The 23,829-nt window shown below is 38.5% G+C and overlaps 1 protein-coding gene across 1 annotated transcript in view; it reads left to right on the forward strand.

Annotated features, from left to right (window-relative positions):
• The window catches only part of cubn (cubilin (intrinsic factor-cobalamin receptor)), a 53,167-nt gene that overhangs the window by 10,373 nt on the left and 18,965 nt on the right, over positions 1–23,829 (forward strand). The window contains exons 14-36 of the mRNA XM_051682349.1: positions 1–99; positions 194–356; positions 1,323–1,513; positions 2,824–2,980; positions 3,326–3,504; positions 3,793–3,958; positions 4,429–4,654; positions 4,784–4,914; positions 6,853–7,039; positions 7,175–7,335; positions 7,440–7,621; positions 7,897–8,053; positions 10,332–10,519; positions 12,627–12,786; positions 17,450–17,631; positions 18,977–19,151; positions 19,797–19,978; positions 20,220–20,376; positions 20,467–20,583; positions 21,219–21,332; positions 21,618–21,746; positions 21,839–21,971; positions 22,071–22,276. The exon at positions 1–99 is cut by the window's left edge and continues 83 nt beyond it. Coding sequence (XP_051538309.1) covers positions 1–99; positions 194–356; positions 1,323–1,513; positions 2,824–2,980; positions 3,326–3,504; positions 3,793–3,958; positions 4,429–4,654; positions 4,784–4,914; positions 6,853–7,039; positions 7,175–7,335; positions 7,440–7,621; positions 7,897–8,053; positions 10,332–10,519; positions 12,627–12,786; positions 17,450–17,631; positions 18,977–19,151; positions 19,797–19,978; positions 20,220–20,376; positions 20,467–20,583; positions 21,219–21,332; positions 21,618–21,746; positions 21,839–21,971; positions 22,071–22,276 — 3,742 coding nt within the window. The remainder of the gene's footprint in view (positions 100–193; positions 357–1,322; positions 1,514–2,823; positions 2,981–3,325; positions 3,505–3,792; positions 3,959–4,428; positions 4,655–4,783; positions 4,915–6,852; positions 7,040–7,174; positions 7,336–7,439; positions 7,622–7,896; positions 8,054–10,331; positions 10,520–12,626; positions 12,787–17,449; positions 17,632–18,976; positions 19,152–19,796; positions 19,979–20,219; positions 20,377–20,466; positions 20,584–21,218; positions 21,333–21,617; positions 21,747–21,838; positions 21,972–22,070; positions 22,277–23,829) is intronic.

Genomic DNA, 23,829 nt, shown 5'->3' on the forward strand with positions numbered 1-23,829 from the left:
TATTGGACGGTGAATGTGAATCCTGGTCTGCTTATCACCTTCGCTTTTGGAACCCTCAGTCTGGAACACCATGATAACTGTAACTTTGACTACCTTGAGGTACGCTAGGCCTGTTGCATCCAGAACTTTATTATATGAACCATCTTCAGTGTGTGCAGTCTAAATAGCTTCAGTTTGTGGCTTTGTGTTGTAGATCAGAGATGGACTGCTCCCAGAAGATCCTGTTTTGGGAAAATACTGCAGTACAGGGTCACCACCTCCTCTTCAGACAACAGGACCGACTGCCTGGATCCACTTTCACTCTGATTTCAGTATCAGTGATCGGGGATTTCACATTACATACACTACTTCACCATGTAAGTAAAGCTCATGCAGTTGAAAACATATTAGACAGTGCGATTTATAAGACAGGAATGAATGAAAAAGAGGATACCATTTGTACTTTGTGGGTGATTCTCAAGAAACCAGTTGGAAATGTATAGTAGTAGTACTCTCTTTGTACTGCCTTTCATTTTCGCTGTGATTTTTATTTAAAAAATAAGCACAACAGCATCTTTTTTACTGCAATACACTATAAAAATAACGGTAATGAGAACTGGGGTGTAATATGAGCTTAAGGGTCCTGAAAATAATGTCACAGTGCTAAAAATCTTAATGACAGGCTTCATTTTCTTAATTTGCTTTATGCAAAATATAATTTCATATGTGTATTGCATGTACACTACCCAGAGAGAACAAGAGAGAACATGTCTTTGGGTCAAATATGACCAAGACATTTTCTTGATTGGTTTTGTGAGAATCACCCATGTATGTGTTGGTACATACAAAGGCAGAAAAACTGTAAGCCAACATTAAAACTAATAACAATGACTTAAAAGTATTTTTTGTGGATTTTTTTCTTTGAATCTGAGCATTGCTAAGTATTGTTTGACAAAATTTGAATTACTCTGTTTTGCCTTTGGACGGTACCTGTATGTGCTCCTGTATCCTGAATGCAGTTTGGTTTTAGGGCATTAATTCCTTGTTTACACATATTCCATATGTTAATGATGTGCTGTATCATAATGCATTCCCTGTAATTCCAGAAGTTGAATTGTGGGTGAACCGATCATTTAAATAGATCCATAAATGGAATATTGTCCTTTTAAATGCATTCAGCTCATAAAGCAGTTTATCTGAGTTTTATATCTATTAAAAGTCGAGACTCACATTGCAATTGTTGTTAGATCAGAGAGGAACCTGATGAAATCATTGACAGTTTACGCTGAGTTCACACACATTGAAATAGCTTGAGTGTAATGCAATTCATTGTATGCCATCAGCTGACCCAGGCTGTGGTGGCGTCTTCACTGAGAGTGAAGGTATCATCATCTCTCCTAACTGGCCTAATAACTACGCTCACAATAGGCAGTGCATTTATATCATCAGAATGCCACACAGTGAAACGGTGGCCCTCAACTTCACCCACATGGACCTAGAAACTCATGCTGGCTGCTTTTTTGACTATGTGGAGGTATGATTTGTGTCCAAAACATTTCTTTAAGGGTTAGGATTTGTCACTAGTATTTAGAATTAACATTATATAAAAACAATAAAAGTCCATACAGCCCTACAAAGCCAAAATGCAGTAACTATGGCAACACTGAGACAAATGGCTTCAAAGGTTTAGTTAAGCCAAAGTCTTTCTAGCATGTCAGCCCACTGTCGGCCATCTTTGGAATGCTCTCGTGAAGCTATTTCCAGTCATGAAAGTGCAGCTCCTATCTACTTGAATGGGGGAACACCGAAATCTCCAAAACGGTTGGTCAAGATTGCGATCAAAGAACATATTTCAAATCAGCAGTAAAATCTGACAACACTGGAATCATAATTGTGCGTCTTTATCTCAGATTATGCAAAAATCCCCTGCAATTTTCCAGGCATGTATAGCTAATGTGCATGTGCATTCTCGAGTTGATTGAAAGGCGATGTGTGTATCTAAAAGGTGATTGGTTCTTTTACCTGTAAGTCAGGACTTACATTCTATATCTGTTGACCATTGGGCATTTCAATTTCTCACATTCATTTTAATAGAAGTGGCATGTCTCTGCTAAATAGTCTCTGGTTAATCCAAACCCATCTGTCACAGGACAAATCATAGTCTTAGAGTCATGCTTTTGAAATTACAGTTGGAAATTACATTTTGGTAATAAATCAGTTTTGACAAAATGTTTAGTTACTGCATTTTGCCTTTTCAGTGCACTATGTCCCCATTTAGACAGCTAAGTGAACATGTACAGTATGTGTAATTATATAAGATTGGATGTGATAAAAGTGATAAGCGGGGGCCTGGGTAGCTCAGCGAGTATTGACGCTGACTACCACCCCTGGAGTTGCGAGTTCGAATCCAGGGCGTGCTGAGTGACTCCAGCCAGGTCTCCTAAGCCACCAAATTGGCCCGGTTGCTAGGGAGGGTAGAGTCACATGGGGTAACCTCCTTATGATCGCGATTAGTGGTTCTCACTCTCAATGGGGCATGTGGTAAGTTGTGTGTGGATCGTGGAGAGTAGCATGATTCTCCACATGATGGGAGTCTCTGCGGTGTAATGCACAACGAGCCACGTGATAAGATGCACGGATTGACTGTCTCGGAGGCAACTGAGACTTGTCCTCCACCACCCGGATTGAGGTGAGTAACCGAGCCACCATGAGGACCTACTAAGTAGTGGGAATTGGGCATTCCAAATTGGGGAGAAAATGGGATAAAAAAAATAATAAAAATGATAAGCATTGTGAGTTTAGAGTATCACAATATCAGTGAATTATCTGGGTCAATTTTCCCAGGTTCGAGATGGGACTGGTGAGACAGACCCACTCATTGGGAAGTACTGTGGAACAGTCCTGCCAGCACCCATTTTGTCCACCTCGAATGGACTCTGGATCCGTTTCAAGTCCGACAGCTCTGTATCTCGTGCTGGTTTCAGGGCTACATTTGAAATGGGTGAGAATCTGAAGCCTCCTTTAATCTTATTAAACCAGAGTCTGAACAAAGCAGACAGTTTACACTAATGACCGCTATAGTGCGCCTTGAGGCAACGCTGAGAATGCAACACGTACTTGTGTTGTGTCATGAATTGTGGTCTGACATATTTCTGAACGCAATGATGCACGAAATCGAGCTTGCATAGATAGAGTGGTCTGTGTTTACGTACTTATGTTGAGTGTGTTTGGGGCAGTAATTATCCTGGTGCTTTGATTATATTTATGTTTACTCTTTAATATCAGTGTAAATGAACCCTGTCAAGTTCAGACATGATCTTGAGATTAACGTTGCTGTTTTCACTAGCTTGTGGTGGCACCCTCTCTGGATCTGGTCAGATCCGGACTCCCCTGCACCCCGACCCCTACCCCCACAACAAGGTGTGCGAGTGGGTCATTAACCAACCCTTGGGCTTTGTGGTCACTCTCAACTTCCTCACTTTTGATGTTGAGGGAAGCAACACATGCGTCTTCGATCATGTGGAGGTACTATATTAGCGTGATGCTAATCTATTCAGTCAACATACAGAATAGTCTGACATTTTTTTCTGAAACATTATGTTGTTCTTCATATTGTTCCAAACCTGTATAACTTACTATCTTCCGTGGAAAACAAAAGTAAATGTTAGGCAGAATGTTAGCCTCAGTCACCATGCACTTTCATTGCATCTAATTTCCGTTTAATGCAAGTGAATGGTGACCAAGTCTAACATTTACAACATTTTTTCATTTTGGGGTGAACTATCTTTTTAACTTCACATTCTACTTGCTCAGGTGAGAGATGGTCCTTCTGCCAGCTCCCCTCTGATTGGCCGATACTGTGGAACTGAGATGCCTCCCATGCTGCAGTCCTCACAGAGGTCCATGTTTATCCAATTCAAAACTGATTCATCCGTCTCCAACCATGGGTTTACTGCTGAGTTTGGGTCCGTGGAGCAAGGTAGGAGTTTCCATTGAATATAGATTGTATATTAAAGTATATTGTACTATATTCTGAAACCTGCCACCTAGACTGCATTTTAAGGCATTAAAGGTACGCTTCCAATGCAAAAGCTGTTCCTAAAGGGAATGTAGCGTTATTATACTGCCTACTAAGATAATTAGTTTTGGCTAAACCATAAGGCAGCATTTGCCAAGCCTAACCCCTAACCTAACCCTGACCCCATCCTTCTCTCTAACTTATAACCTCTAACCCAATTCCTATCCCAATTCCTATTCCTATTTGAAGAGAAGGCTGGAACACAGTGGGTAGACCAGGGATAGTGAGGCGTAGTGGTGAATGATCTAAATTATCTGAAAGATTGTAGATTCAAGCCCTACAGTGGGCAACACATGAGCTATTACCATATCGACAAGTGTTATCAAAACAGTGTTACCTACCTACTTAGACATTTGTGTTCATTTTAACAGGTTGTGGAGAGACTCTTACAGAACCCTCTGGTTCATTCACCAGCCCAGGTCATCCCAATAACTACCCTCATGGAGCCAACTGCACCTGGTACATCACTGTTGAGCCTGGCAACCTCATCCGTCTGTCATTCACAACCTTCAACCTGGAGTATCACACCAACTGCGTGTTCGACTATGTGGAGGTCTATGATAATGGGACAGCACAGACTGGCACCCTTCTGGGCAGGTAAGAATCCAAGAAACTAGACATTTCTGACCATGATAGTCTTTTACAGTTTTTAAATGGATACGACAGAATTGCATTTAAGGATTTTAAATGAAAATGTTGGTTATCCTCTTCCCCTTCTGCATTCAGGTTCTGTGGACGGTCTGTTCCTCCATCTCTGACCAGCACTGATAGTCTGATGACCGTCCTGCTTGTCTCTGACTCCAGTCTGTCTGGAGAAGGCTTTTCAGCCAACTATGTCTCCATTAATGCGACCACAGGTAGAATTTTATTGCAGCCACTGGATACAAGAATCCAATTTGAAAAGCCATGAAATTAAAGCTAGTGAAGCTTGGATTTGGCTTCAAAAGGCTGTATAATGACAAGCAGATTTGTTTATAGGGCACCTAAACACTATAGACAGCTTTGACAGAGTGCTTAACAGTTAGAAATGTGGTTGAATGTGTTTTGTGGGGTTGGAAAGAGCTGAGTCAGTTTGAAATCAAGTGGGAATACAGCCAATTGGATTTTTCGAAAGAACAACTAGGCCTGCCTCTCTGAAATTCCCATTGGTTTAACAGATGTATGTATCAGAACACGATGCAGCAAAAGTTACAATTTTCTCAACTTTTGGTTTTATGACAGAGCATCATCCCAATTGAAACTAATGAATTTTAGTTTTTCTTGTTTTCCAATAAAAGTATCTAAACATCCTTAAAACAAATTTAAAACATAAACCGAACAAAATTTGGTTAGATGTATGCTTAAATCAAGAACAAACATTTTGCCAATTGGGTAAGAAAAATAAGGGAATAAATCTTAAAGGAATATTCTGGGTTTAATACAAGTTAAGCTCAATTGACAGCATTTGTGTCATAATGTTGATTACCACAAAACATTTTCTTCAACTTGTCCGTCCTTATCTTTTTTTTTTCTTTTATCCCCTTTTTCTCCTAATTTGGAATGCCCCATTCCCACTACTTAGTAGGTCCTCGTGGTGACGCGGTTACTCACCTCAATCCGGGTGGCAGAGGACAAATCTTAGTTGCCTCAAGTCGCTTCTGAGACCGTCAGTCCGCGCATCTTATCACGTGGCTTGCTGTGCATGACACAGCGGAGACTCCGCATGTGGAGGCTCATGCTACTCTCCGCGATCCACGCACAACTTACCACATGCCCCATTGAGAGCGATAACCCCTAATTGTGACCACGAGGAGGTTGCCCCTTGTGACTCCACCCTTGCTAGCAACTGGGCCAATTTGGTTGCTTAGGAGACCTGGCTGAGTCACTCAACATGCCCTAGATTAGAACTCGCGACTCCAGCGGTGGTAGTCAGCATCAGTACTCGCTGAGCTACCCAGGGCCTTGCCCGTCCTTATCTTTAAAATAAAGCAAAAATCGAAGTTACAGTGAAGCACTTACAATGGAAATGAATGGGGCCAATTTGTGGAGTGTTTAAAAGCAGAAATTTGAAGCTTATAAACTTATAAAAGCACTTACTTTAATTCTTATGTTAAAACTTGTGTATTATTTGAGCCATAAGTTGTTTAAATCATCATTTTTACAGTTTTAGGGTTTGTTGATATTACATCATCATGGCAACAAAGTTGTAAAATAGGCCATAACTTTACACGGAAAAGGTTAATAAGCAATTTTTTCACACTAAAATCATGTTAACACACTAATGTTTATGTCTTGTGGCTATTCTTTTGAAACTGTAAGTATTTTTACATTTACAGATTGGCCCCATTCACTTCCATTGTAAGTGCCTCACTGGAACCCAGATTTGTAAAAAAAAAAAAAAGGAGGGACAAGTCAAAATGTATTTTTGTGGTAATCAGTATTATGCTAATGTTATATTAAGCTTAACTTGTATTGAACCCGGAATTTTCCTTTAACTATTCCTTTAAATAAATAAATCTATTTCTATTGTATGTAAGCAAGCGTTAGACAGACGTCTTTGACCGTTTCGCAGTGTCTCACTGTGTCCCACACAGGAACGCTACATTTTTTAGACGCCATATCAGGCAAAAAATAAAAAGTAAATTCATCTTGTTTTTAAGGATGCTGTCTAGATATTTTTACTGGAAATCAAGAAGAAAAAAAAGATCAATCAAAATATTTTTTTGTAGTGCTTTTTGACACTAGTTCACAGGCACCCTTTTTAAAATGTTATTTCCAGTTGTTAAATCTCACATTTCTTTGCTTTGCCCATGTAGACTGCAGTGAGGTGTTTAGAACATCCACGGGGGAGTTCAACTCACCCAACTACCCCGACAATTATCCCACAAATCGGGAGTGTGTATATAGAATCATAGTGGAAGTCAACATGCAGATTATGCTTAACATCACAGACTTTGAACTGGAGGGATCCATTTCCTGCAATTTTGACTATTTAGAGATCAGGTAAAACACTTTTATAATAGCTTTGGTTTATCCCTTTTTGGCCTGTCCTTAATGTTTAATGATTAGCATATCCTGTTAAATATTGTTCTTTCTTTTGAATTAGCTGAAAATCATTTTGAAATACTTCTTTAACAGAGATGGAGGCTATGAAACATCCCCCCTGATTGGTAATTACTGTGGAACAAATGGTCCACCTATAATAGTATCCCATAGCAACAGGCTGTGGATGAAGCTTCGATCTGATGGCTCGGTCACCTACAGGGGGTTCAAAGCCCACTGGGATGGTACACAATCAGGTATGTGTTTTTGTTACGTTTTGTGTTTTTGCATATTGCATCATCTGAATATTAGGCACTGTTTCAAGATGTACTGCGAGACTACTCTTTATTGTGTGTAATAGGTTGTGGTGGGACGTTGACCACTGGTACTGGAGGTTTCACCTCCCCCAACTACCCTCTGCCTTACCACCCCAATGCTGAATGCTACTGGCACATCAAAACCAGTGCAGGAAGTAACATTGAGCTCAGCTTCGGAGACTTTCACCTGGAGTCCACTTTTAACTGCTTCTTTGACTACTTGGCGGTTAGACAATGTTGTCTCAGACAACTTTGACAATTTATTGATTTACTGCATAGTAATTAAAGGTATTAAAGGGATAGTTCACACAAAAATCTAAATTCTGACATTATTTACTTACCCTCATGTTCCAGTACTAAAATACTGCTTAGCATCTCCTTTTGTGTTCCACAAAAGAAAAAAGTGAAATAGGTTTGGAGCAACATGAGGATGAGTTTAAATTTTGGGTGAACTATCCCTTTAAGAATCTGTCATTCTCAGATGTGTGTATGTTTTACCAGGTGTATGATGGCAACAGCACCAATGCTCCACAGTTGGCTAAACTGTGTGGAAATCAGATTCCTCCACCCATCAACTCCTCCAGAGAGAATTTGTTTGTGAAACTACGTACAGACGAGATCATCCACACAGGGGGTTTTCTGGCCCAATACCGAACCAGTGAGTGATAAGAAACAAATTCATACATCAATATCCAAACCATCTGTAAAGGTTTATTAGTGGTACGTGCTAAGGGAAGCACGTCTACTGCTTTTATGCTGTGAGTAAATACACACTGTGTAGTGCTTCAATTTTAAATCCAAGAATAATGCAAGTATCACAGTGGTCTAGTTTCATCGTGGATAAAGAATTGGTCACCCAAAAATGACAATTCTCTCATCATTTATTCACCCTTATGTCATACTTTCTTCTGCGGAACACAAACAAAGATGTTTTGATGGAGATATGATGTGTACATACTGTATATCCATATAATGCAAGTCAATGGGTTCAAACACTTCCAAGCTCCAGAAAGGACATCAACGCAGCATAAAGGTAATCCATACGACTGAAGTGGTTTAATCCATGTCTTCAGAAGCGATGTTATTGGTTTTGGGGGAGAAACAGACCAAAATATAACTCCTTTTTCACTATAAATTTTGATAGCTGCTGTCTTCTTGGTGCGATCATGATTTGAAGCTCGATTACAATTTGTCTTGTCTGTTTCTCAACCAAAACCGATCGTATCGCTTCAGAAGACGTGGCTTAAACCACTGAAGTCATATTGATTTCCTTAATGCTGCCTTTATGTCCTTTCTGGCGCTTGAAAGTTTTGGACCCCATTGACTTGCATCGAAACACATCATGGTTCCATCAAAATATCTTTGTTTGTATTCTGCAGAATAAAGTAATTTGAGTTTAAGATGACATAAGGGTGAGTAAATGATGATACATTTTTCATTTTTGGGTGAACTGTCCCTTTAAGTTAACTCAAAAGGCACTGTTGGATTAGTGCTTTTTTTATCTTGTTTTAATTATGTTGGTGAAAGTGAAATGTCACTGTTGAGAGCTCAGTGCAGTACTATTTATCTTTCTTTGTGCTTTCTCCTTTCGAAAGTCCATTACCTTATATTTGGCTGTCAGTGGCCACATGCCTGTGTTTCCTAGATGCTAAAATTTTGCTGCAGGGTCAAATCCAGCTCTAATCCTCATGGCAAGTTGCCTCTAGTGTAAATGTGTGCTGTATCTTCAATTTCAGTCCCATTATCTTGCATTGTGTTTAAAATCTTCTTCAAAAACTTAAGCAAGCTCTTGGACTTTTAAGAAATAAAACTCCCTTAAAACATGCTTTTCACACTCTCACTTGTTTATTTAATTTGGCTACTAAAAATGTCCTACAGTGGATATCCATTCATCACAGCACCGTCATGAACAAATGTAATTTTTCCCATATATCAAATCACCATTCATTTTGTGGTGGAAATTTGGAACCGTTTTGTATTAAAATGGCAGACTCCTGGGGGCCTGGGTAGCTCAGCAAGTAAACTGCACCCCTGCAGTTGCAAGTTCAAATCCAGGGCATGCTGTAGTGACTCCAGTCAGGCTTCCTAAGCAACCAATTGGCCCGGTTGCTAAGGTGGGTAGAGTCACGTTGGGTTAACCTCCTCTTGGTCGCTATAATACGGTTCTCGCTTTCGGTGGGGCGCGTGGTGGGAATAGTGTGAAGCCTCCACATGCGCTAGGTCTCCACGGTAACACACTCAACAAGCCATGTGATAAGATGCGCGGACTGACGGTCTCAGACGCGGAGGCTGAGATTCGTCCTCCGCCATCCGGATTGAGGCGAGTCACTACGCCACCACAAGGACTTAGAGCGCATTGGGAATTGGGCATTCCAAATTGGGGAGAAAAGGGGATAAATACACACAATTAAATAATACTTTTACACGTTTTGCATAATTTGACAAAATTACAGCATGATTGGAAATGACCCAACAATAAGAAATATAGTCTGTTCACAAGTGATATTTACTTGGATTTTTTGAATATTGAAATGAAGCCACAACCAAAGGACAGTCATAATTTGTGTAAAACATGACATAAATTATTTTCACACAATAAATAGTGAAATGTTTTGTTTATTGCACTCTTTCTTTAGATAGAGTTTAACATTTTGTAAAATAATTTTATGATAGATTTCCATATTTTAAGATTAAAAGTCTAGGTCTGGGACAAGGTAAAATAATGTAATCTATACATAAAGGCACTTGAGCAAAGTAGCAAAAATAAATGATGAAGGCATGGAACAAACTTTCCAAGTTTCTTAAATGTGACAGACATAAAAGTTGATTTGTATCAGTTTTAGCCAAAATCAGAGTGCCAGAAATTGAATAAACCCCCTCATATACTTCACTTGTTCTATAAATGGTGTTAATCAGGACTGTCTTTGCTTCTATAGTTTGCCAGGGTGTGGTGATTGCAAATCAGTCCAGGGGAAGAATTGAGAGTGTGAACTTCCCCAATAACTACCCTCATCGTTCCAACTGCAGCTGGACCATCAAGGCATCCATGGGCAACACCATCAACTACACCTTTATTGCCTTTGAGTTGGAGCAACACATGGGCTGTGCTTTCGACTATGTGACGGTCAGCACATGTTTAGTCAAACATTAAACTCTAAAATGTAATGTTACATCGATGCTTACTTTCAACATGAAATCAAAATGACAATTTTTACTTACTAATACATATTTCTGGTCTTATGTGCACGATTAATCAGTGCACATAATTCCAATCAAAAAATGTTTGTCCACGTAATCTTTCATCAAATAGCTTGCTCTGCTTTAAAAAAAAAAAGATTTTTCTGTCTGACTGACATCATCTATTGTAGGCAATGCAAGATATTGGCTAATGCTAACCAATAACCAAAAAGCTATTTAGGCATTGATTTATGCTAATGTTGTAGCTAATGTAACCTTTTGAAATGCTAAACTCAGTAATTTAATGCCTGTTTACATTAATGTTATAAAAGTTAAAGGAATATTCCGGGTTCAATTCAAGTTAAGCTCAATTAACTACATTTGTGCTATAATGTTAATTACCAAATTTGTTTTTAATTTTTTTTTAAATCTTTTTTTTTTTTTTAAACTTGTCCCTACTTTTCTAAAAAAAAAAAAAAAAAAAAGAAAGAAATTTAGGTTTCAGTGAGACACTTACAATGGAAGTCAATGGGGCCAATTTTTTTAAGAGTTTAAATGCCGAAATGTGAAGCTTATAATTTTATAAAAGCACCCACATTAATTGTTCTGTTAAAACTCTTTGAGTTTAAAACTTATTTGAGCTGTAAAGGTGTTTACAGGTGTTACGTCGTCATGGCAACGACATTGTAAAATTGGACTTAACTTTACACAGAAAAGGTTTTTAAACGATTTTATTACACTACAATTATGTTAATGATAAATGTCTTGTGGCTATACTTTTGAAACAGTGAGTATTTAAATGTTTATGGATTGGCCCCATTCACTTGCATTGTAAGTGCCTCACTGTAACCCAGTTTTGTGGGTTTTTTTTTTTTTTTAAGAAAAGGAGGGACAAGTCATAATTAATGTTTGTTGTGATCAACATTGCTGTCGATTGAGCTTAACTTGAAATGAAACCGGAATATTCCTTTAATGCAATAGTAGCAAATAAGAATACATTTTAAATAAAAGTGTTACCATTGGGATACATTAAGATATTCTTGAGGATGAACTTGACCATAAGCCTCCACGTCCCAGGCAAAAACCAACTCAAATGTGGGTGCTAGCCATGTTATAGGTGGGAATGTCCATTTTTTAAATATACAATCAATTCCTGTTAGATAAAATCAAGTCCCGCTCATTTTTTTTCTTTTTGAATATCTACTTTAATTTGCAAATGCGTCACATTACAAAAATAAAATAAGTTGCAAATGCTATTTCTCGTTGAGTTTTAAGAGAAAATCAAATTGACCATCTACACGTAAAGAGTTCTATATGCTTGTATTATCTTATTATTTCCCTGTATGAAGGGTCAAGCAGTCAAATTCACGCTGAAAACTTTGGCTACATCCGAAAACGTAGGAAGCTGACTTGCTGCCTTGCCGTCTAATCAGTTAACAGCTTAACCGGCAGCATTTCTGAGGACCTCTGGTCTCAGAACAGTTTGAAAAGCACCTTACTTTTTTCTAGTTTTTGGACGCAGCCTTTGTCATGCAATCACTACACTGATTTACTGGCAGTGTTTGAAAGCGTACAATGGGCCATTGAGTTCTTCTGAGTTTACTCATCACTATGGTGATCCAAACAGTGATGACATCATGGGGCCTCTCGGAAAGATGGAGCTATTTTCTGAGCTTTGCTTTCCCTCGGGCAGTCTTGGGAAATGCTAAACTCTGTTTTCATAAACCTCATCCCATAGATAGCCATTTATCATTTGGGTAAATACACACACAACGGCCTCAAAGTATTGTAAGATATTTTGGAGTGTGTTGACTTCTACATTATGGAATGTGAGATTTGGTACAGAAGCCAACAATAGCACAACACATTTTTATTCCAAAAGCAGTAGAACAGATGGGCTGAGTTGGTGATGCCATTGGTTGCATTTCTTGTGAAAGGTATCCCACAATTTTACCTGTGATTGGTTTTGAAATCAGGAGTTTTATATCTTATGACGGATTTTAGTATTTTTCTGTATAGTGGTATATAAATAAACATTCTTTATTTCTGTCTAGCTGTACGATGGTCCAAACGAACAGGCTCCTCTGATTGGTACATTCTGTGGGAACGTACCTCCCCCTGCTAGTACCACCACCAGTGGCAGCCTCCACATCGTGTTCCGGTCCGACGTCTCTGTATCATTCAGAGGCTTTCAAATGGACTGGTACCAGAATGGTAAGATCCAAAACACAACTAAAGAATAGCTTAGCACCTGCGCCAGTCCTAAAGCATTGTGAGAAACATCTGGATGTGTAGGACAGTGGAAAGACAAATGAGATAATCAGAATAGAAGGAAATATGAGAGGGAAATTACTGTTGGGCAGCAAGGGGTTAGTGACCTGTAGTCTCTAGAGGGATGATGTAATTGAATCTGTAAGAAAAATAGCAGTCCTAATGGGCAAAGCGGTGATATCACTCTGGAAGGATTCACTCTGATTGGCCAGCTGGATGTATGGTTCCTGCACTGATTGGCCAGCAGAAGGAGAGAGCTAAATGCCAGTGATGAATTAATCTAAAATAGGAAGACAAGAAATTGAGTGGTCTGACTATGTGTGTTGCTACTGCTGTGTCTGCTGAATTTCAGCCTGTTTTTATTTAGGATTTTATGAATGTTTAATAGTGTGTATCCTGTAAAAACTGTCCATACTCAAATGTTCCAGAATGACAGATTGGAAAAAGAGGCTGCAAGAACTTTCAGAAAGAGCTTACCAATGTTCTCTGTCTGTGAAGATGTCCTTCAAAGTTACTCTACTGCTCCATGTTATATTTACATCAAAGTTTTAATTTCATCTCGATATATTACAGAGCAAAAAAACAGGTCATTGATCTATCTAATATTGAGCCATATTTTTCTGTGGAGTCAGTGCTGCTAACTGAGTGGTCTGATGTGTGCATGTGTATGTCTTTGTGCTTGTGGGACAGTGCGTCAAAGAGCTGTGGGGTGTGGACAGTGTTATTTTTGCAGTCAGAGCAGGATCAGAGTGCGTGCGCACTGGAACCTTGAATTATTTATGCATCCCTGATTGATGATGTCATTATTTGGAGTGAAATGTTCTTGGTTTCCATGGGCACAATGTGTAGAAAAAAGAACAGTGTGATTATGTAATGTGCACAGCAATGTTCTGCAGCTGAAAAGCATTCCATAAGAGAAAAACAACTGTCACAATTCAAAAAAGTAAGTTTTGACACACTTTTCTGGAGGACATGGATACAAAGATGTGGACATACAGCAGCAGTCCTGTTAGATAAAGAAAAGTCTGTTAAAACACTCAAAACTATTAAGGAAAGGGATTTGTAAAGAATTTAGTGATTCCAGTTCTGATTCCTCTTAACAATATGGTTCCTTAATGCTTCCATTAATGATTTTTTCTTTGGAGGAAGACATATTTATCAGTCTGTTGCCAAATGATGAGATCATTTCAGATTCAGAGCAGATATAACAAATCAGGGATACATTGCAAAAAACATGTTTACACAGACTTTTTAATGACTTTTCAAAGAAGGCATAAATCCGATTCAGTAATTGGTCGTACTATAACTGTATACACTGGCGGCCAAAAGATTGGAATAATGTACATATTTTGCTCTTATGGAAAGAAATTGGTACTTTTATTCACCAAAGTGGCATTCAACTGATCACAATTTATAGTCAAAACATTAATAATGTGAAAAATTACTATTACAGTTTGAAAAAAAAAATTCTGAACTTCTTAAACTACTTCAAACAGTTCTCATCAAAAAATCCTCCACATGCAGCAATGACAGCTTTGCAGATCCTTGGCATTCTAGCTGTCAGTTTGTCCAGATACTCAGGTGACATTTCACCCCACCTTTCCTGTAGCACTTGCCATAGATGTGACTGTCTTGTCAGGTACTTCTCATGCACCTTACAGTCTAGCTGATCCCACAAAAGCTCAATGGGGTTAAGATCCATAACACTCTTTTCCAATTATCTGTTGTCCAATGTCTGTGTTTCTTTGCCCACTCTAACCTTTTCTTTTTGTGTTTCTGCTTCAAAAGTGGCTTTTTCTTTGCAATTCTTCCCATAATGCTGCACCCCTGAGTCTTCTCTTTACTGTTGTACATAAACTGGTGTTGAGCGGGTAGAATTCAATGAAGCTGTCAGCTGAGGACATGTGAGGTGTCTATTTCTCAAACTAGAGACTCTGATGTTTATCCTCTTGTTTAGTTGTACATCTGGTCTTCCACATCTCTTTCTGTCCTTGTTAGAGCCAGTTGTCCTTTGTCTTTGAAGACTGTAATGTACACCTTTGTATGAAATCTTCAGTTTTTTTGGCAATTTCAAGCATTGTATAGCCTTCATTCCTTAAAACAATGATTGACTGATGAGTTTCTAGAGAAAGCTGTTTCTTTTTTGCCATTTTTGACCTAATATTGACCTTAAGACATGCCAGTCTATTGCATACTGGGGCAACTCAAAAACAAACACAATGTTAAGCTTCATTTAATGAACCGAATAGCTTTCAACTGTGCTTGATATAATGGCAAGTGATTTTCTAGTACCAAATTAGCAATTTAGCATGATTACTCAAGGATAAGGTGTTGGAGTGATGGCTGCTGGAAATGGGGCCTGTCTAGATTTGATCAAAAATGACTTTTTTTCAAATAGTGATGGTGCTGTTTTTTTTTTTTTACATCAGTAATGTCCTGACTATACTTTGTGATCAGTTGAATGCCATTTTGGTGAATAAAAGTACCAATTTCTTTCCATAAGAGCAAAATCTGTACATTATTCCAAACTTTTGGCCACCAGTGTACATAAAAAAATTACAAAAATATATAAACAAACAAAAATGTTCTAATATATTTTATTCGGAAGTCAGATTCACTAATAAGCTCATAAGAGTCATTCATTCTGGAATCAGACTACACTGGCTGAGCTGTATGTTTCGCGCTGTTGACTCAAAAGAACTGGCTCATTTGAGCCATTCATTTAGGAAGCGCACTACACTGGTCTCACTGTATTTCTCGCACTACTGATTCAAAAGAACTGGTTCAAAAGAGTAATTTGTCGAGAATCCGACTACATTGGTCACGTTGTGTCTCGTTGTATGTTTTTCACTGTAGATTCAAAAGAACTGACTCACAAGAGTAATTCGTTTTGGAACCGCACTACACTTGTTGAAAAATAGATTCAAAAGAATCAGCTCATAAGAGTCATTTGTCATGAATCGGACTACACTGATCACGCTGTGTGTTTTTCGCTGTAGATTCAAAAGAACCGGCTCATAAGAGTAATTAGTTTTGGAACTGCACTACATTGGTTGAACAATAGTTTCAAAAGAACCGGTTCATAAGAGTCATTTGTCATGAATCGGACTGCACTGGTCTCACTGTATGTTTTTCACTGTAGATTCAAAAGAACGGGTTCATAAGAGTCATTCGTTTTGGAACAGCACTACACTTGTTGCACAATAGATTAAAAAGAATCGGCTCTTAAGAGTAATTTGTCGTGAATCTGACTACACTTATAGCACTGTGTTTATCGTTGTTGATTCAAAAGATCCGGCTCATAAGAATCATTCATTTAGGAAGCGCACTACACTGGTCTTACTGTAATTTTGCGTTGTTGATTCGAAAGAACCGGTTCATAAGAGTCATTTGTTATCAGTCTGACAGCACTGGTAGCACTGTGTTTTTCATTGTTGATTCAAAAGATCCAGCTCATAAGAATCATTCATTTAGGAAGTGCACTACACTGGTCTTACTGTAATTTCGCGCTGTTGATTCAAAAGAACCGGTTCATAAGAGTAATTTGTTATGAATCGGACTACACTGATCGCACTGTGTGTTTTTCACTGTTGATTCAAAACAACCGGCTCAAAAGAGTAATTCGTTTTGGAACTGCACTACACTGGTTGCCCAGTAGATTCAAAAGAACCATTAGTTTGTAAATCGGAAAACACTGGTAGCTATCAAAACATTGCTTTGTTTGTTTGAGCAGTCCAACATGCCAACTTCTGTTACTTTTTTGGTGAGCAATGGTGGATGAGCGGAAGGTGTATTTGAGAAACCAATTTGTAAACAATTGTCATTTTTTGCAATAACGTTGTTAAGTTGTAGGCAGAAATTACATTCTTCACCTTTAATGTAATATTAAAATGAATGCATTTCACGGTCGCAAGCCAGTTCATCCATTTTGAAAGACTAATATGTAGCTCCACCCCTCCTTTGTCCTCTCTCAGACTCGTGGACGCTGCAAAGATTGATCTTATTGATTAAGAGGGAGGGTGGGGGTGAGGAGAATGAAACCATTCTGACCAATTATGTTACACTGACCACATTTTAATCATGTTGCTATTGCCTTTCTGGCAGAGAGAGAGACAATGTGGCGTCTCATTTCCTCTGATAAGCTTGGTGCGAGACATTTTCCCTGTCTGAAAACTGTAATGTAACTGTCTGTTCTCTTTGGCATCTTAAACCACATTTACTTAGACAGGAAATGACACCAAACAAATTACCAAATAAATAAAGTGCTGACACAATCAGAATTTCTTTAAGTTCTCTGGCAGTTCTATAGAACCAGATATGAAAACCTTGGTACTTGGTGTATACAATGTATACCATGGTGCTGAATGATTACCATATTCATGAGCCATGATATTTAAATGGTGCTTCAAAGAATACCATGGTAGTACCAGAAAAGATTAAGTTGCATATGAATAGAGCTGAGAGGATTTGGAGATAAATCTACAATAATATTATTAGATCATTACATAAAGTCTGCACTTTCATCTTAGATCTTATTTTAAATGTGTTTAATGTGTAAACGTGATTAAAAACGTGAGTCAAAGTGCCTCACTTTCGCCCTCTGCAGGTTGTGGAGGGGAGCTCTTCGGGTCCTCTGGTTCCTTCAACAGCCCAGGCTATCCTAATAACTACCCAGCAAACCGTGAGTGCATCTGGTACATCCAGACCAGCCCTGGCAGTAGCATCTCCATTACCATTCTTGAGTTTGACGTAGAGTATCACCCTGACTGCAGCTATGACAAGCTGGAGGTACAACCACAAATTTGTGTTCTTTAATTCTGTTTCTCTGACATTCACCCTCTCACATAAGTCTTATTACCTTTAAACAGTATTAGGTGATATTCTGTCCATTACAGTCAAAATGCCTTACACATCTGTCATTACAAGAACACAATTCAGACTCAGAGTATGATTGTGTGGGTGTCTGTGCCTGCTCATGCCCAGTTGGCACCTACCAGGCTCTATGAGAGTGGGTTTTGTAGTGTAGACTTGTGGAATGCTGACCTCCACTGTAGCATTGAATGGAGCCAACAGGGCAGAAATTAACCGGAAATCAGAGTTTAGAGACAGGGCTTAAGAGACATTCTCACACACACACACACACACACACACACACACACACACACACACAGGCTGTCCATTCCACACAGATGCCCATCACAATCCATATACCCTCACTACATATTTTAGATTTATACAGTTGTTCTTTCTCATACAGACATTATTTTAAAACAGCGCTGATGTTTTGGTTTCATCATAGTGAATTATGATTCATTATGATTTTGGCATGTTTGTTGACTCAGTAGACGTTAGAGGAATAGTTCACCGAAAATGAAAATTCTCTCGTCATTTACTCACCGTCATGCCATCCCAGATGTGTATGACTTTCTTTCTTCTGCAGAACACGAACAAAGTTTTTTAGAAGAATATCGCAGCTCTGTAGGTCCATACAATGCAAGTTAATGGTGACCAAAATTTAAATTTAAAGCTCCAAAAAGCACATAAAGTAGCAGAAAAGTAATCCATATGACTCCAGTGGTTTAATCCATGTCTTCTGAAGTAACCCAATCGGTTTTGTGTGAGAATAGACCAAAACTCCTTTTTTAACTATAAACCTTTAACATCAGTAGTCTCCTTGGCGAGCATGATTTCAAGCTCGATTACACTTCCAAGTGCCATCTAGCGCTCTGCATGCATCAAGCACGAGGAAGTGTAATCAAGCTTGAAATCATGATTGTGCTTTGAAACTGCAATGGCAAGATGTACAATGAAAAAAGTGTTACATTTTGGTCTGTTCGAACCCAAAATCCATTAGATCGCAATGTCTTGATTTACCAATGTATAAAACAGCAATAAAGTAATTCAGGATCACAGTTCTTGTTTTTGATATACAGCCTATATAAAGAATATGGCATGCAGATGCTCCGCACAAAACAACTATTTTAATGTAAATTCTATTCATTGAAATTAATCACAATTACAATCTCTAGTGGAATAATCAGCAATAATGATTTTTCCCAAAATCGTGTGTCACGTAATAAATATTGTAATTGTCCAGTCTGTAAGTATCTCCTGACCTTTGCCCTTTGTCCAGGTGTACGGAGGTCCTGACCTGTCCGCTCCGCGGTTGGCCCAGCTCTGCACCACACGCCCTCCCAGTAACCCTCTGCAGGTGGCCAGCACAAGTAACACCGTCACCGTTCTATTCAAGTCTGATTCAGTTGTAAGCGGCAAGGGCTTCAACGCAACCTGGCAAGAGGTCCCAGGAGGTGATTTTTTTTTTCCTGTTTTAACACTCATGAAGGCTGCTTCTACCTCTCTGCCCAAGTCAGTCTATAGCCACTTTCACACATGAGACCTATCAATTGCCTTTTCTGGTAAATGTACCACATCTGCTATTCACATATGCAATGGGTTTCCATCTTTTATCAGTTTTACTACCATTCAGACATCAGCACTAAAATGGCATTACACATGACCTCTAAATGACGTTACCGGTAGCGTTGTGTGTAAGAAGACTCCTCGTAACGACACTGTATTCAGACGGCCTTCCAAGGCACCATAATGTCATATCTAATGATCTAAAATTCCAGTGAGCTTTAGAGATGTCTTGGTAGAAATGGAGTCACCATGTACATTTATAAATTAATTGGCAGTTTTATTCTTTCGACCAACTGCTAAACCGCATACACAGGATCGTGAAATATCATAGGCAGCGAAGAACACATCTATACTGCCTTCTAAAAAACTAAAGGCATCTAAGTAGACAGGATGTGATGCAAACATTGGATTCGAACCTGCCTCGATGTCTTTCTAGATCCGAATACAGCCTGTGAAAGCAGTATTTTTCAGCTTCGGACACAGACGTATTCTTTGTGATTTTTCTGTTAACGAAAATTCCTTCTGAAATTCAGGGTGTGGAGGGGCTGTCACTGCCCCCAGTGGAGAGATCCACTCTCCTCAGTACCCTAACAACTACCCTGACAATGTGGACTGTTCCTGGATCATCACAGTGGACACGGGTCACCGGGTCTTTTTCAACTTCACCGATCTGGATATCGAAGGTCATAACACATGCGATTTTGACTATGTGGCTGTGAGTAACTGACTTCTACTGATCTTTCCATGTGTACCAGGGTTAGATATTAACTAGGGCCCGTGGCAAAAAAAGCCACCAAAAATAACAAAAATGCCAGAGATATTACAAAAAGAGTGCCACTGTTGTTTTTAGCCATTATCAAACTCGTCAAAGAGAGGTGCTGATTGTACAATAAAAGGTGCACCAAAACTGTAGAACAATTTAAAAGCCGAGAAATATATTTGTGTCTTCTCTCTAGATTCATGATGGTCCCAGCGAGTCTTCTCCTCTTCTGGGTAAAGTGTGCGGAGCCTCCAGGCCTTCTCCCATTACGTCCACGCAGAACGTCGTCTATGTTCGCTTCAGATCAGACCACTCTCAAAACCACAAAGGCTTCAGTGCCCAGTTCTCAGAAAGTGAGTGTCGTCGACGTTCATGCACCCATACAATTATGCCATGTTTTTGTTCCACTGTTAAACCTTAATGGTTATTCTTCTGTATTCCAGCATGTGGATCCACTATAATCAGTGACGATGTGGGCGGGGCTATTGCATCACCCCGGTACCCGTACTCTTACCCACCCAATCAGAACTGTAGCTGGATCATACTGGCACAAGAGCCGTGTAAGTAACAGCAATATTATAGTTTTGAATTTTGAATTTAGTTTTTTTATTTTAGGTAGTTTTGGTGTTAAGAAAATTTATTTTAGTTTAGTTTAATTCTTTTCCAAAAATATTAGTTTTTAATTTTATTTCTGTAAATGAAAATGTTATTTAGTTTTCATTTTAGGGTAACACTTTACAATAAGGTTCCATTGTTAACATTAGTTAACAACATTAGTTAACATGAACTAACTAGGAACAATAAGATTACAGCATTTATTAGGTTAATGTTAGTTTCAACATTTCTAAGACATTTTTAAAATCAAAAGTCGTATACATATGTTAACATTAGTTAATGCACTTTGAACTAACAATGAACAAAAACTAACATTAACAAAGATTAATAAGTGCTTTTAAAAATATAATGTTCATTGTTACTTCTTGATACCTAATACACTAACTAACATAACAAATGGAACCTTATTGTAAAGTGTTACCCATTTTAACTTCCTTAAATGAAAATAATACTGAAATCTCTGAAATGTTCAAAACCTAGATATCTTTTAGCTTATTTGCAAACTTTCTTGGATTCCCTATAATGCAAATTAAACATATCAACATATACTTTGACCTCTCCCAACCTGTGCCTCTTTCAGTCAATCATGTGACCCTGTCCTTCACTGATTTTGAGGTAGAGTTTGTGCAGAGTAACTGCTCGCATGATAGGGTGGAGATCCTGGATGGAGACAATTATGAAGCCCCATCTGTCGGTAAAGACAAAATCTCTTTATACAATAATTTTAGAGAACATGTACTGTAATTGAAAGGGATAGTTCACACAAAAATTTTAATTCTGTCATAATTTACTCACCCTCATATCTTTCCAAACCCATATGACTTTCTGTCTTTTGCGGAAGTAGTGAACTATTCCTTTAATAATCTGTTTGCATCAGGATATTGTATATAAGTTTATACAGATATCAGAATTAAGACTTTATATACCATATCATTTAAGTGACCGATCTTAAGTTTGAATTATTCATACACTTTTCAAGGTCAATATTGTGGGAGTGAGTTGCCACATCCAGTCACGTCATTCAGCAATGCCCTGGTGGTAAACTTCATCTCGGATTCTGCAGTAGCTAAGAAAGGTTTCAGGGCGACCTACATGGCCTCAACCTCAGGTTAGGCTTCATTTTTCATTTCAAAACACACATAAGTGGATATATTTACCTAAAAGGTTGCAATTTAAGGACGTGCTTGCCCATTTTCCCAGGCTGTGGTGGGCATCTATTTATGGAGTCTGGCGCTTTTAACAGTCCAAACTATCCTGATGTATACCCTCCCAATGTGGAGTGTGTATGGACCATGACTAGTTCCCCTGGAAACCGCCTACAACTGTCCTTCGTGTGAGCCAATCAGGATGTTACATTGATTTAAAAAATACCCCTTAATGAATTAAAAAACTAAAAACAGTATTAAGTCTCTTCTCTCTGTTTCTGATGTAGCATGTTTCAGCTACAGCAAAGTACAGGTTGCAATAACGACTACCTGGAGATTCGTGAAGGGCACTCTACCGGTGCTCTGGTTGGCCGTTTCTGTGGTGACTCCCTACCATCCAACTACACCTCCATAACTGGCCACATTCTGTGGATTAAGTTTGTCTCGGATTCCTCTGTCAGCGGAGCTGGATTCAGAGCCATATTCTCCCACTGTGAGTCTGAAAAATGTATTTATTTGGTTTCTTATGATGATGTAGAACCTGCTGAAAAGACCATCCTGAAGACCAGTCTGAATTAGGCTGGTTTATTCTGGTTAGTTATGATTTGGTGATTGCCATGCTGTTCACTAACAAATCTTGACCAGCATGATCTTTCTGGTGAAGCTGGTTGACCACGGAAGTCTTGCTGGCCAATACCTGAACATCTTCTGACATTAGAACATCTTGCATGTGTGACACAAACAGTGTTTTTAGAAGAAGAAAAATATAGAAAGAATTGATTTAAATAATCCATAGTATCTTGGGGGTTTCCCTGCATAGGCTGTGTTTTGTTTGTTTTACTTTACATTTATGTTTAAATTATTATATTTATGGGTCAACGATGTGACACTCATTTAAGTTATTAAATATACATTAAAAATGAAATTCACGGGGACCTGGGTAGCTCAGCGAGTATTGACGCTGACTACCACCCCTGGAATCACGAGTTCGAAGGCGTGCTGAGTGACTCCTCAGAACCAAATTGGCCCGGTTGCCAGGGAGGGTAGGGTCACATGGGACAACCTCCCCGTGGCCACTATAATGTGTGGTTCTTGCTCTCGGTGGGGCGCGTGGTGAGTTGTGTGTGGATGCCGCGGAGAATAGCGTGAAACCCCCACACGCCACCTGATAAGATGCGTGGATTGACGGTCTCATATGCGGAGGCAACTGAGATTCGTCCTCCGCCACCCGGATTGAGGCAAGTCACTACGCCACCACGAGGACTTAGAGAGCATTGGGAATTGGGCATTCCAAATTGGGGAGAAAAAAACAAATATTCACACAGACAAATACTTCAGTAAATCTCAGCTATGATGAACATGTTTTCAATTTCTGAATTAAGTTTTGATAGTTTTTCTGGGGCTTAATAAAAAAAAAAACTGGTTTATAACATAATAATAAAATAGATAAATACAAAAAGTCTCATTAAAAGCTACAATTCTTAAAGAAATGTTGGCCTAAGTAGTTTGGAATTTTTTTATTATTGTTTATTAGAAAATAAGCAGTAAAAACAATTAAAAAATATATTATTATTATTAATATTTGAAAAACTTTTGTCCACCAATTCAAAGTCAAGTGGTGTAACCAACATGCCGGTAGCCATTCAGAAAAAATAAAAATAAAATAAAACAGAGAGAAGCCCTCATGAGTGTGATGTTTAAAAAAAAACACCAGATATTTTGACATTTTTATGAAAAGGCACATCGTCAAATGGAGTAACCAAAAAAAAAAAATAAAATAAATGCTTCTATATTCTTGACTAAAAAATTCAAATATTATTTAACTTGAAAAATACGTTTGTGTAATAAGTTGTAATAAGTGTAAATTCACTTGTATTAAGGTGCAAGAAAATATTATAGTACATTTTACTTGATGGTTACACCACTTGACATTTTTAAAGTCCTTAAATTATTTTGTTCGTGGAAAATGCTAGAAATGTTTTCCAAAAATAGGTATTAAACCAACATGGGCACAAAGACTACATTCCTACAAACTTGACACGTTTA

The sequence above is a fragment of the Myxocyprinus asiaticus genome, chromosome 41 (assembly GCF_019703515.2).
Source record: "Myxocyprinus asiaticus isolate MX2 ecotype Aquarium Trade chromosome 41, UBuf_Myxa_2, whole genome shotgun sequence".
In the NCBI taxonomy this organism is placed as follows: domain Eukaryota; kingdom Metazoa; phylum Chordata; class Actinopteri; order Cypriniformes; family Catostomidae; genus Myxocyprinus; species Myxocyprinus asiaticus.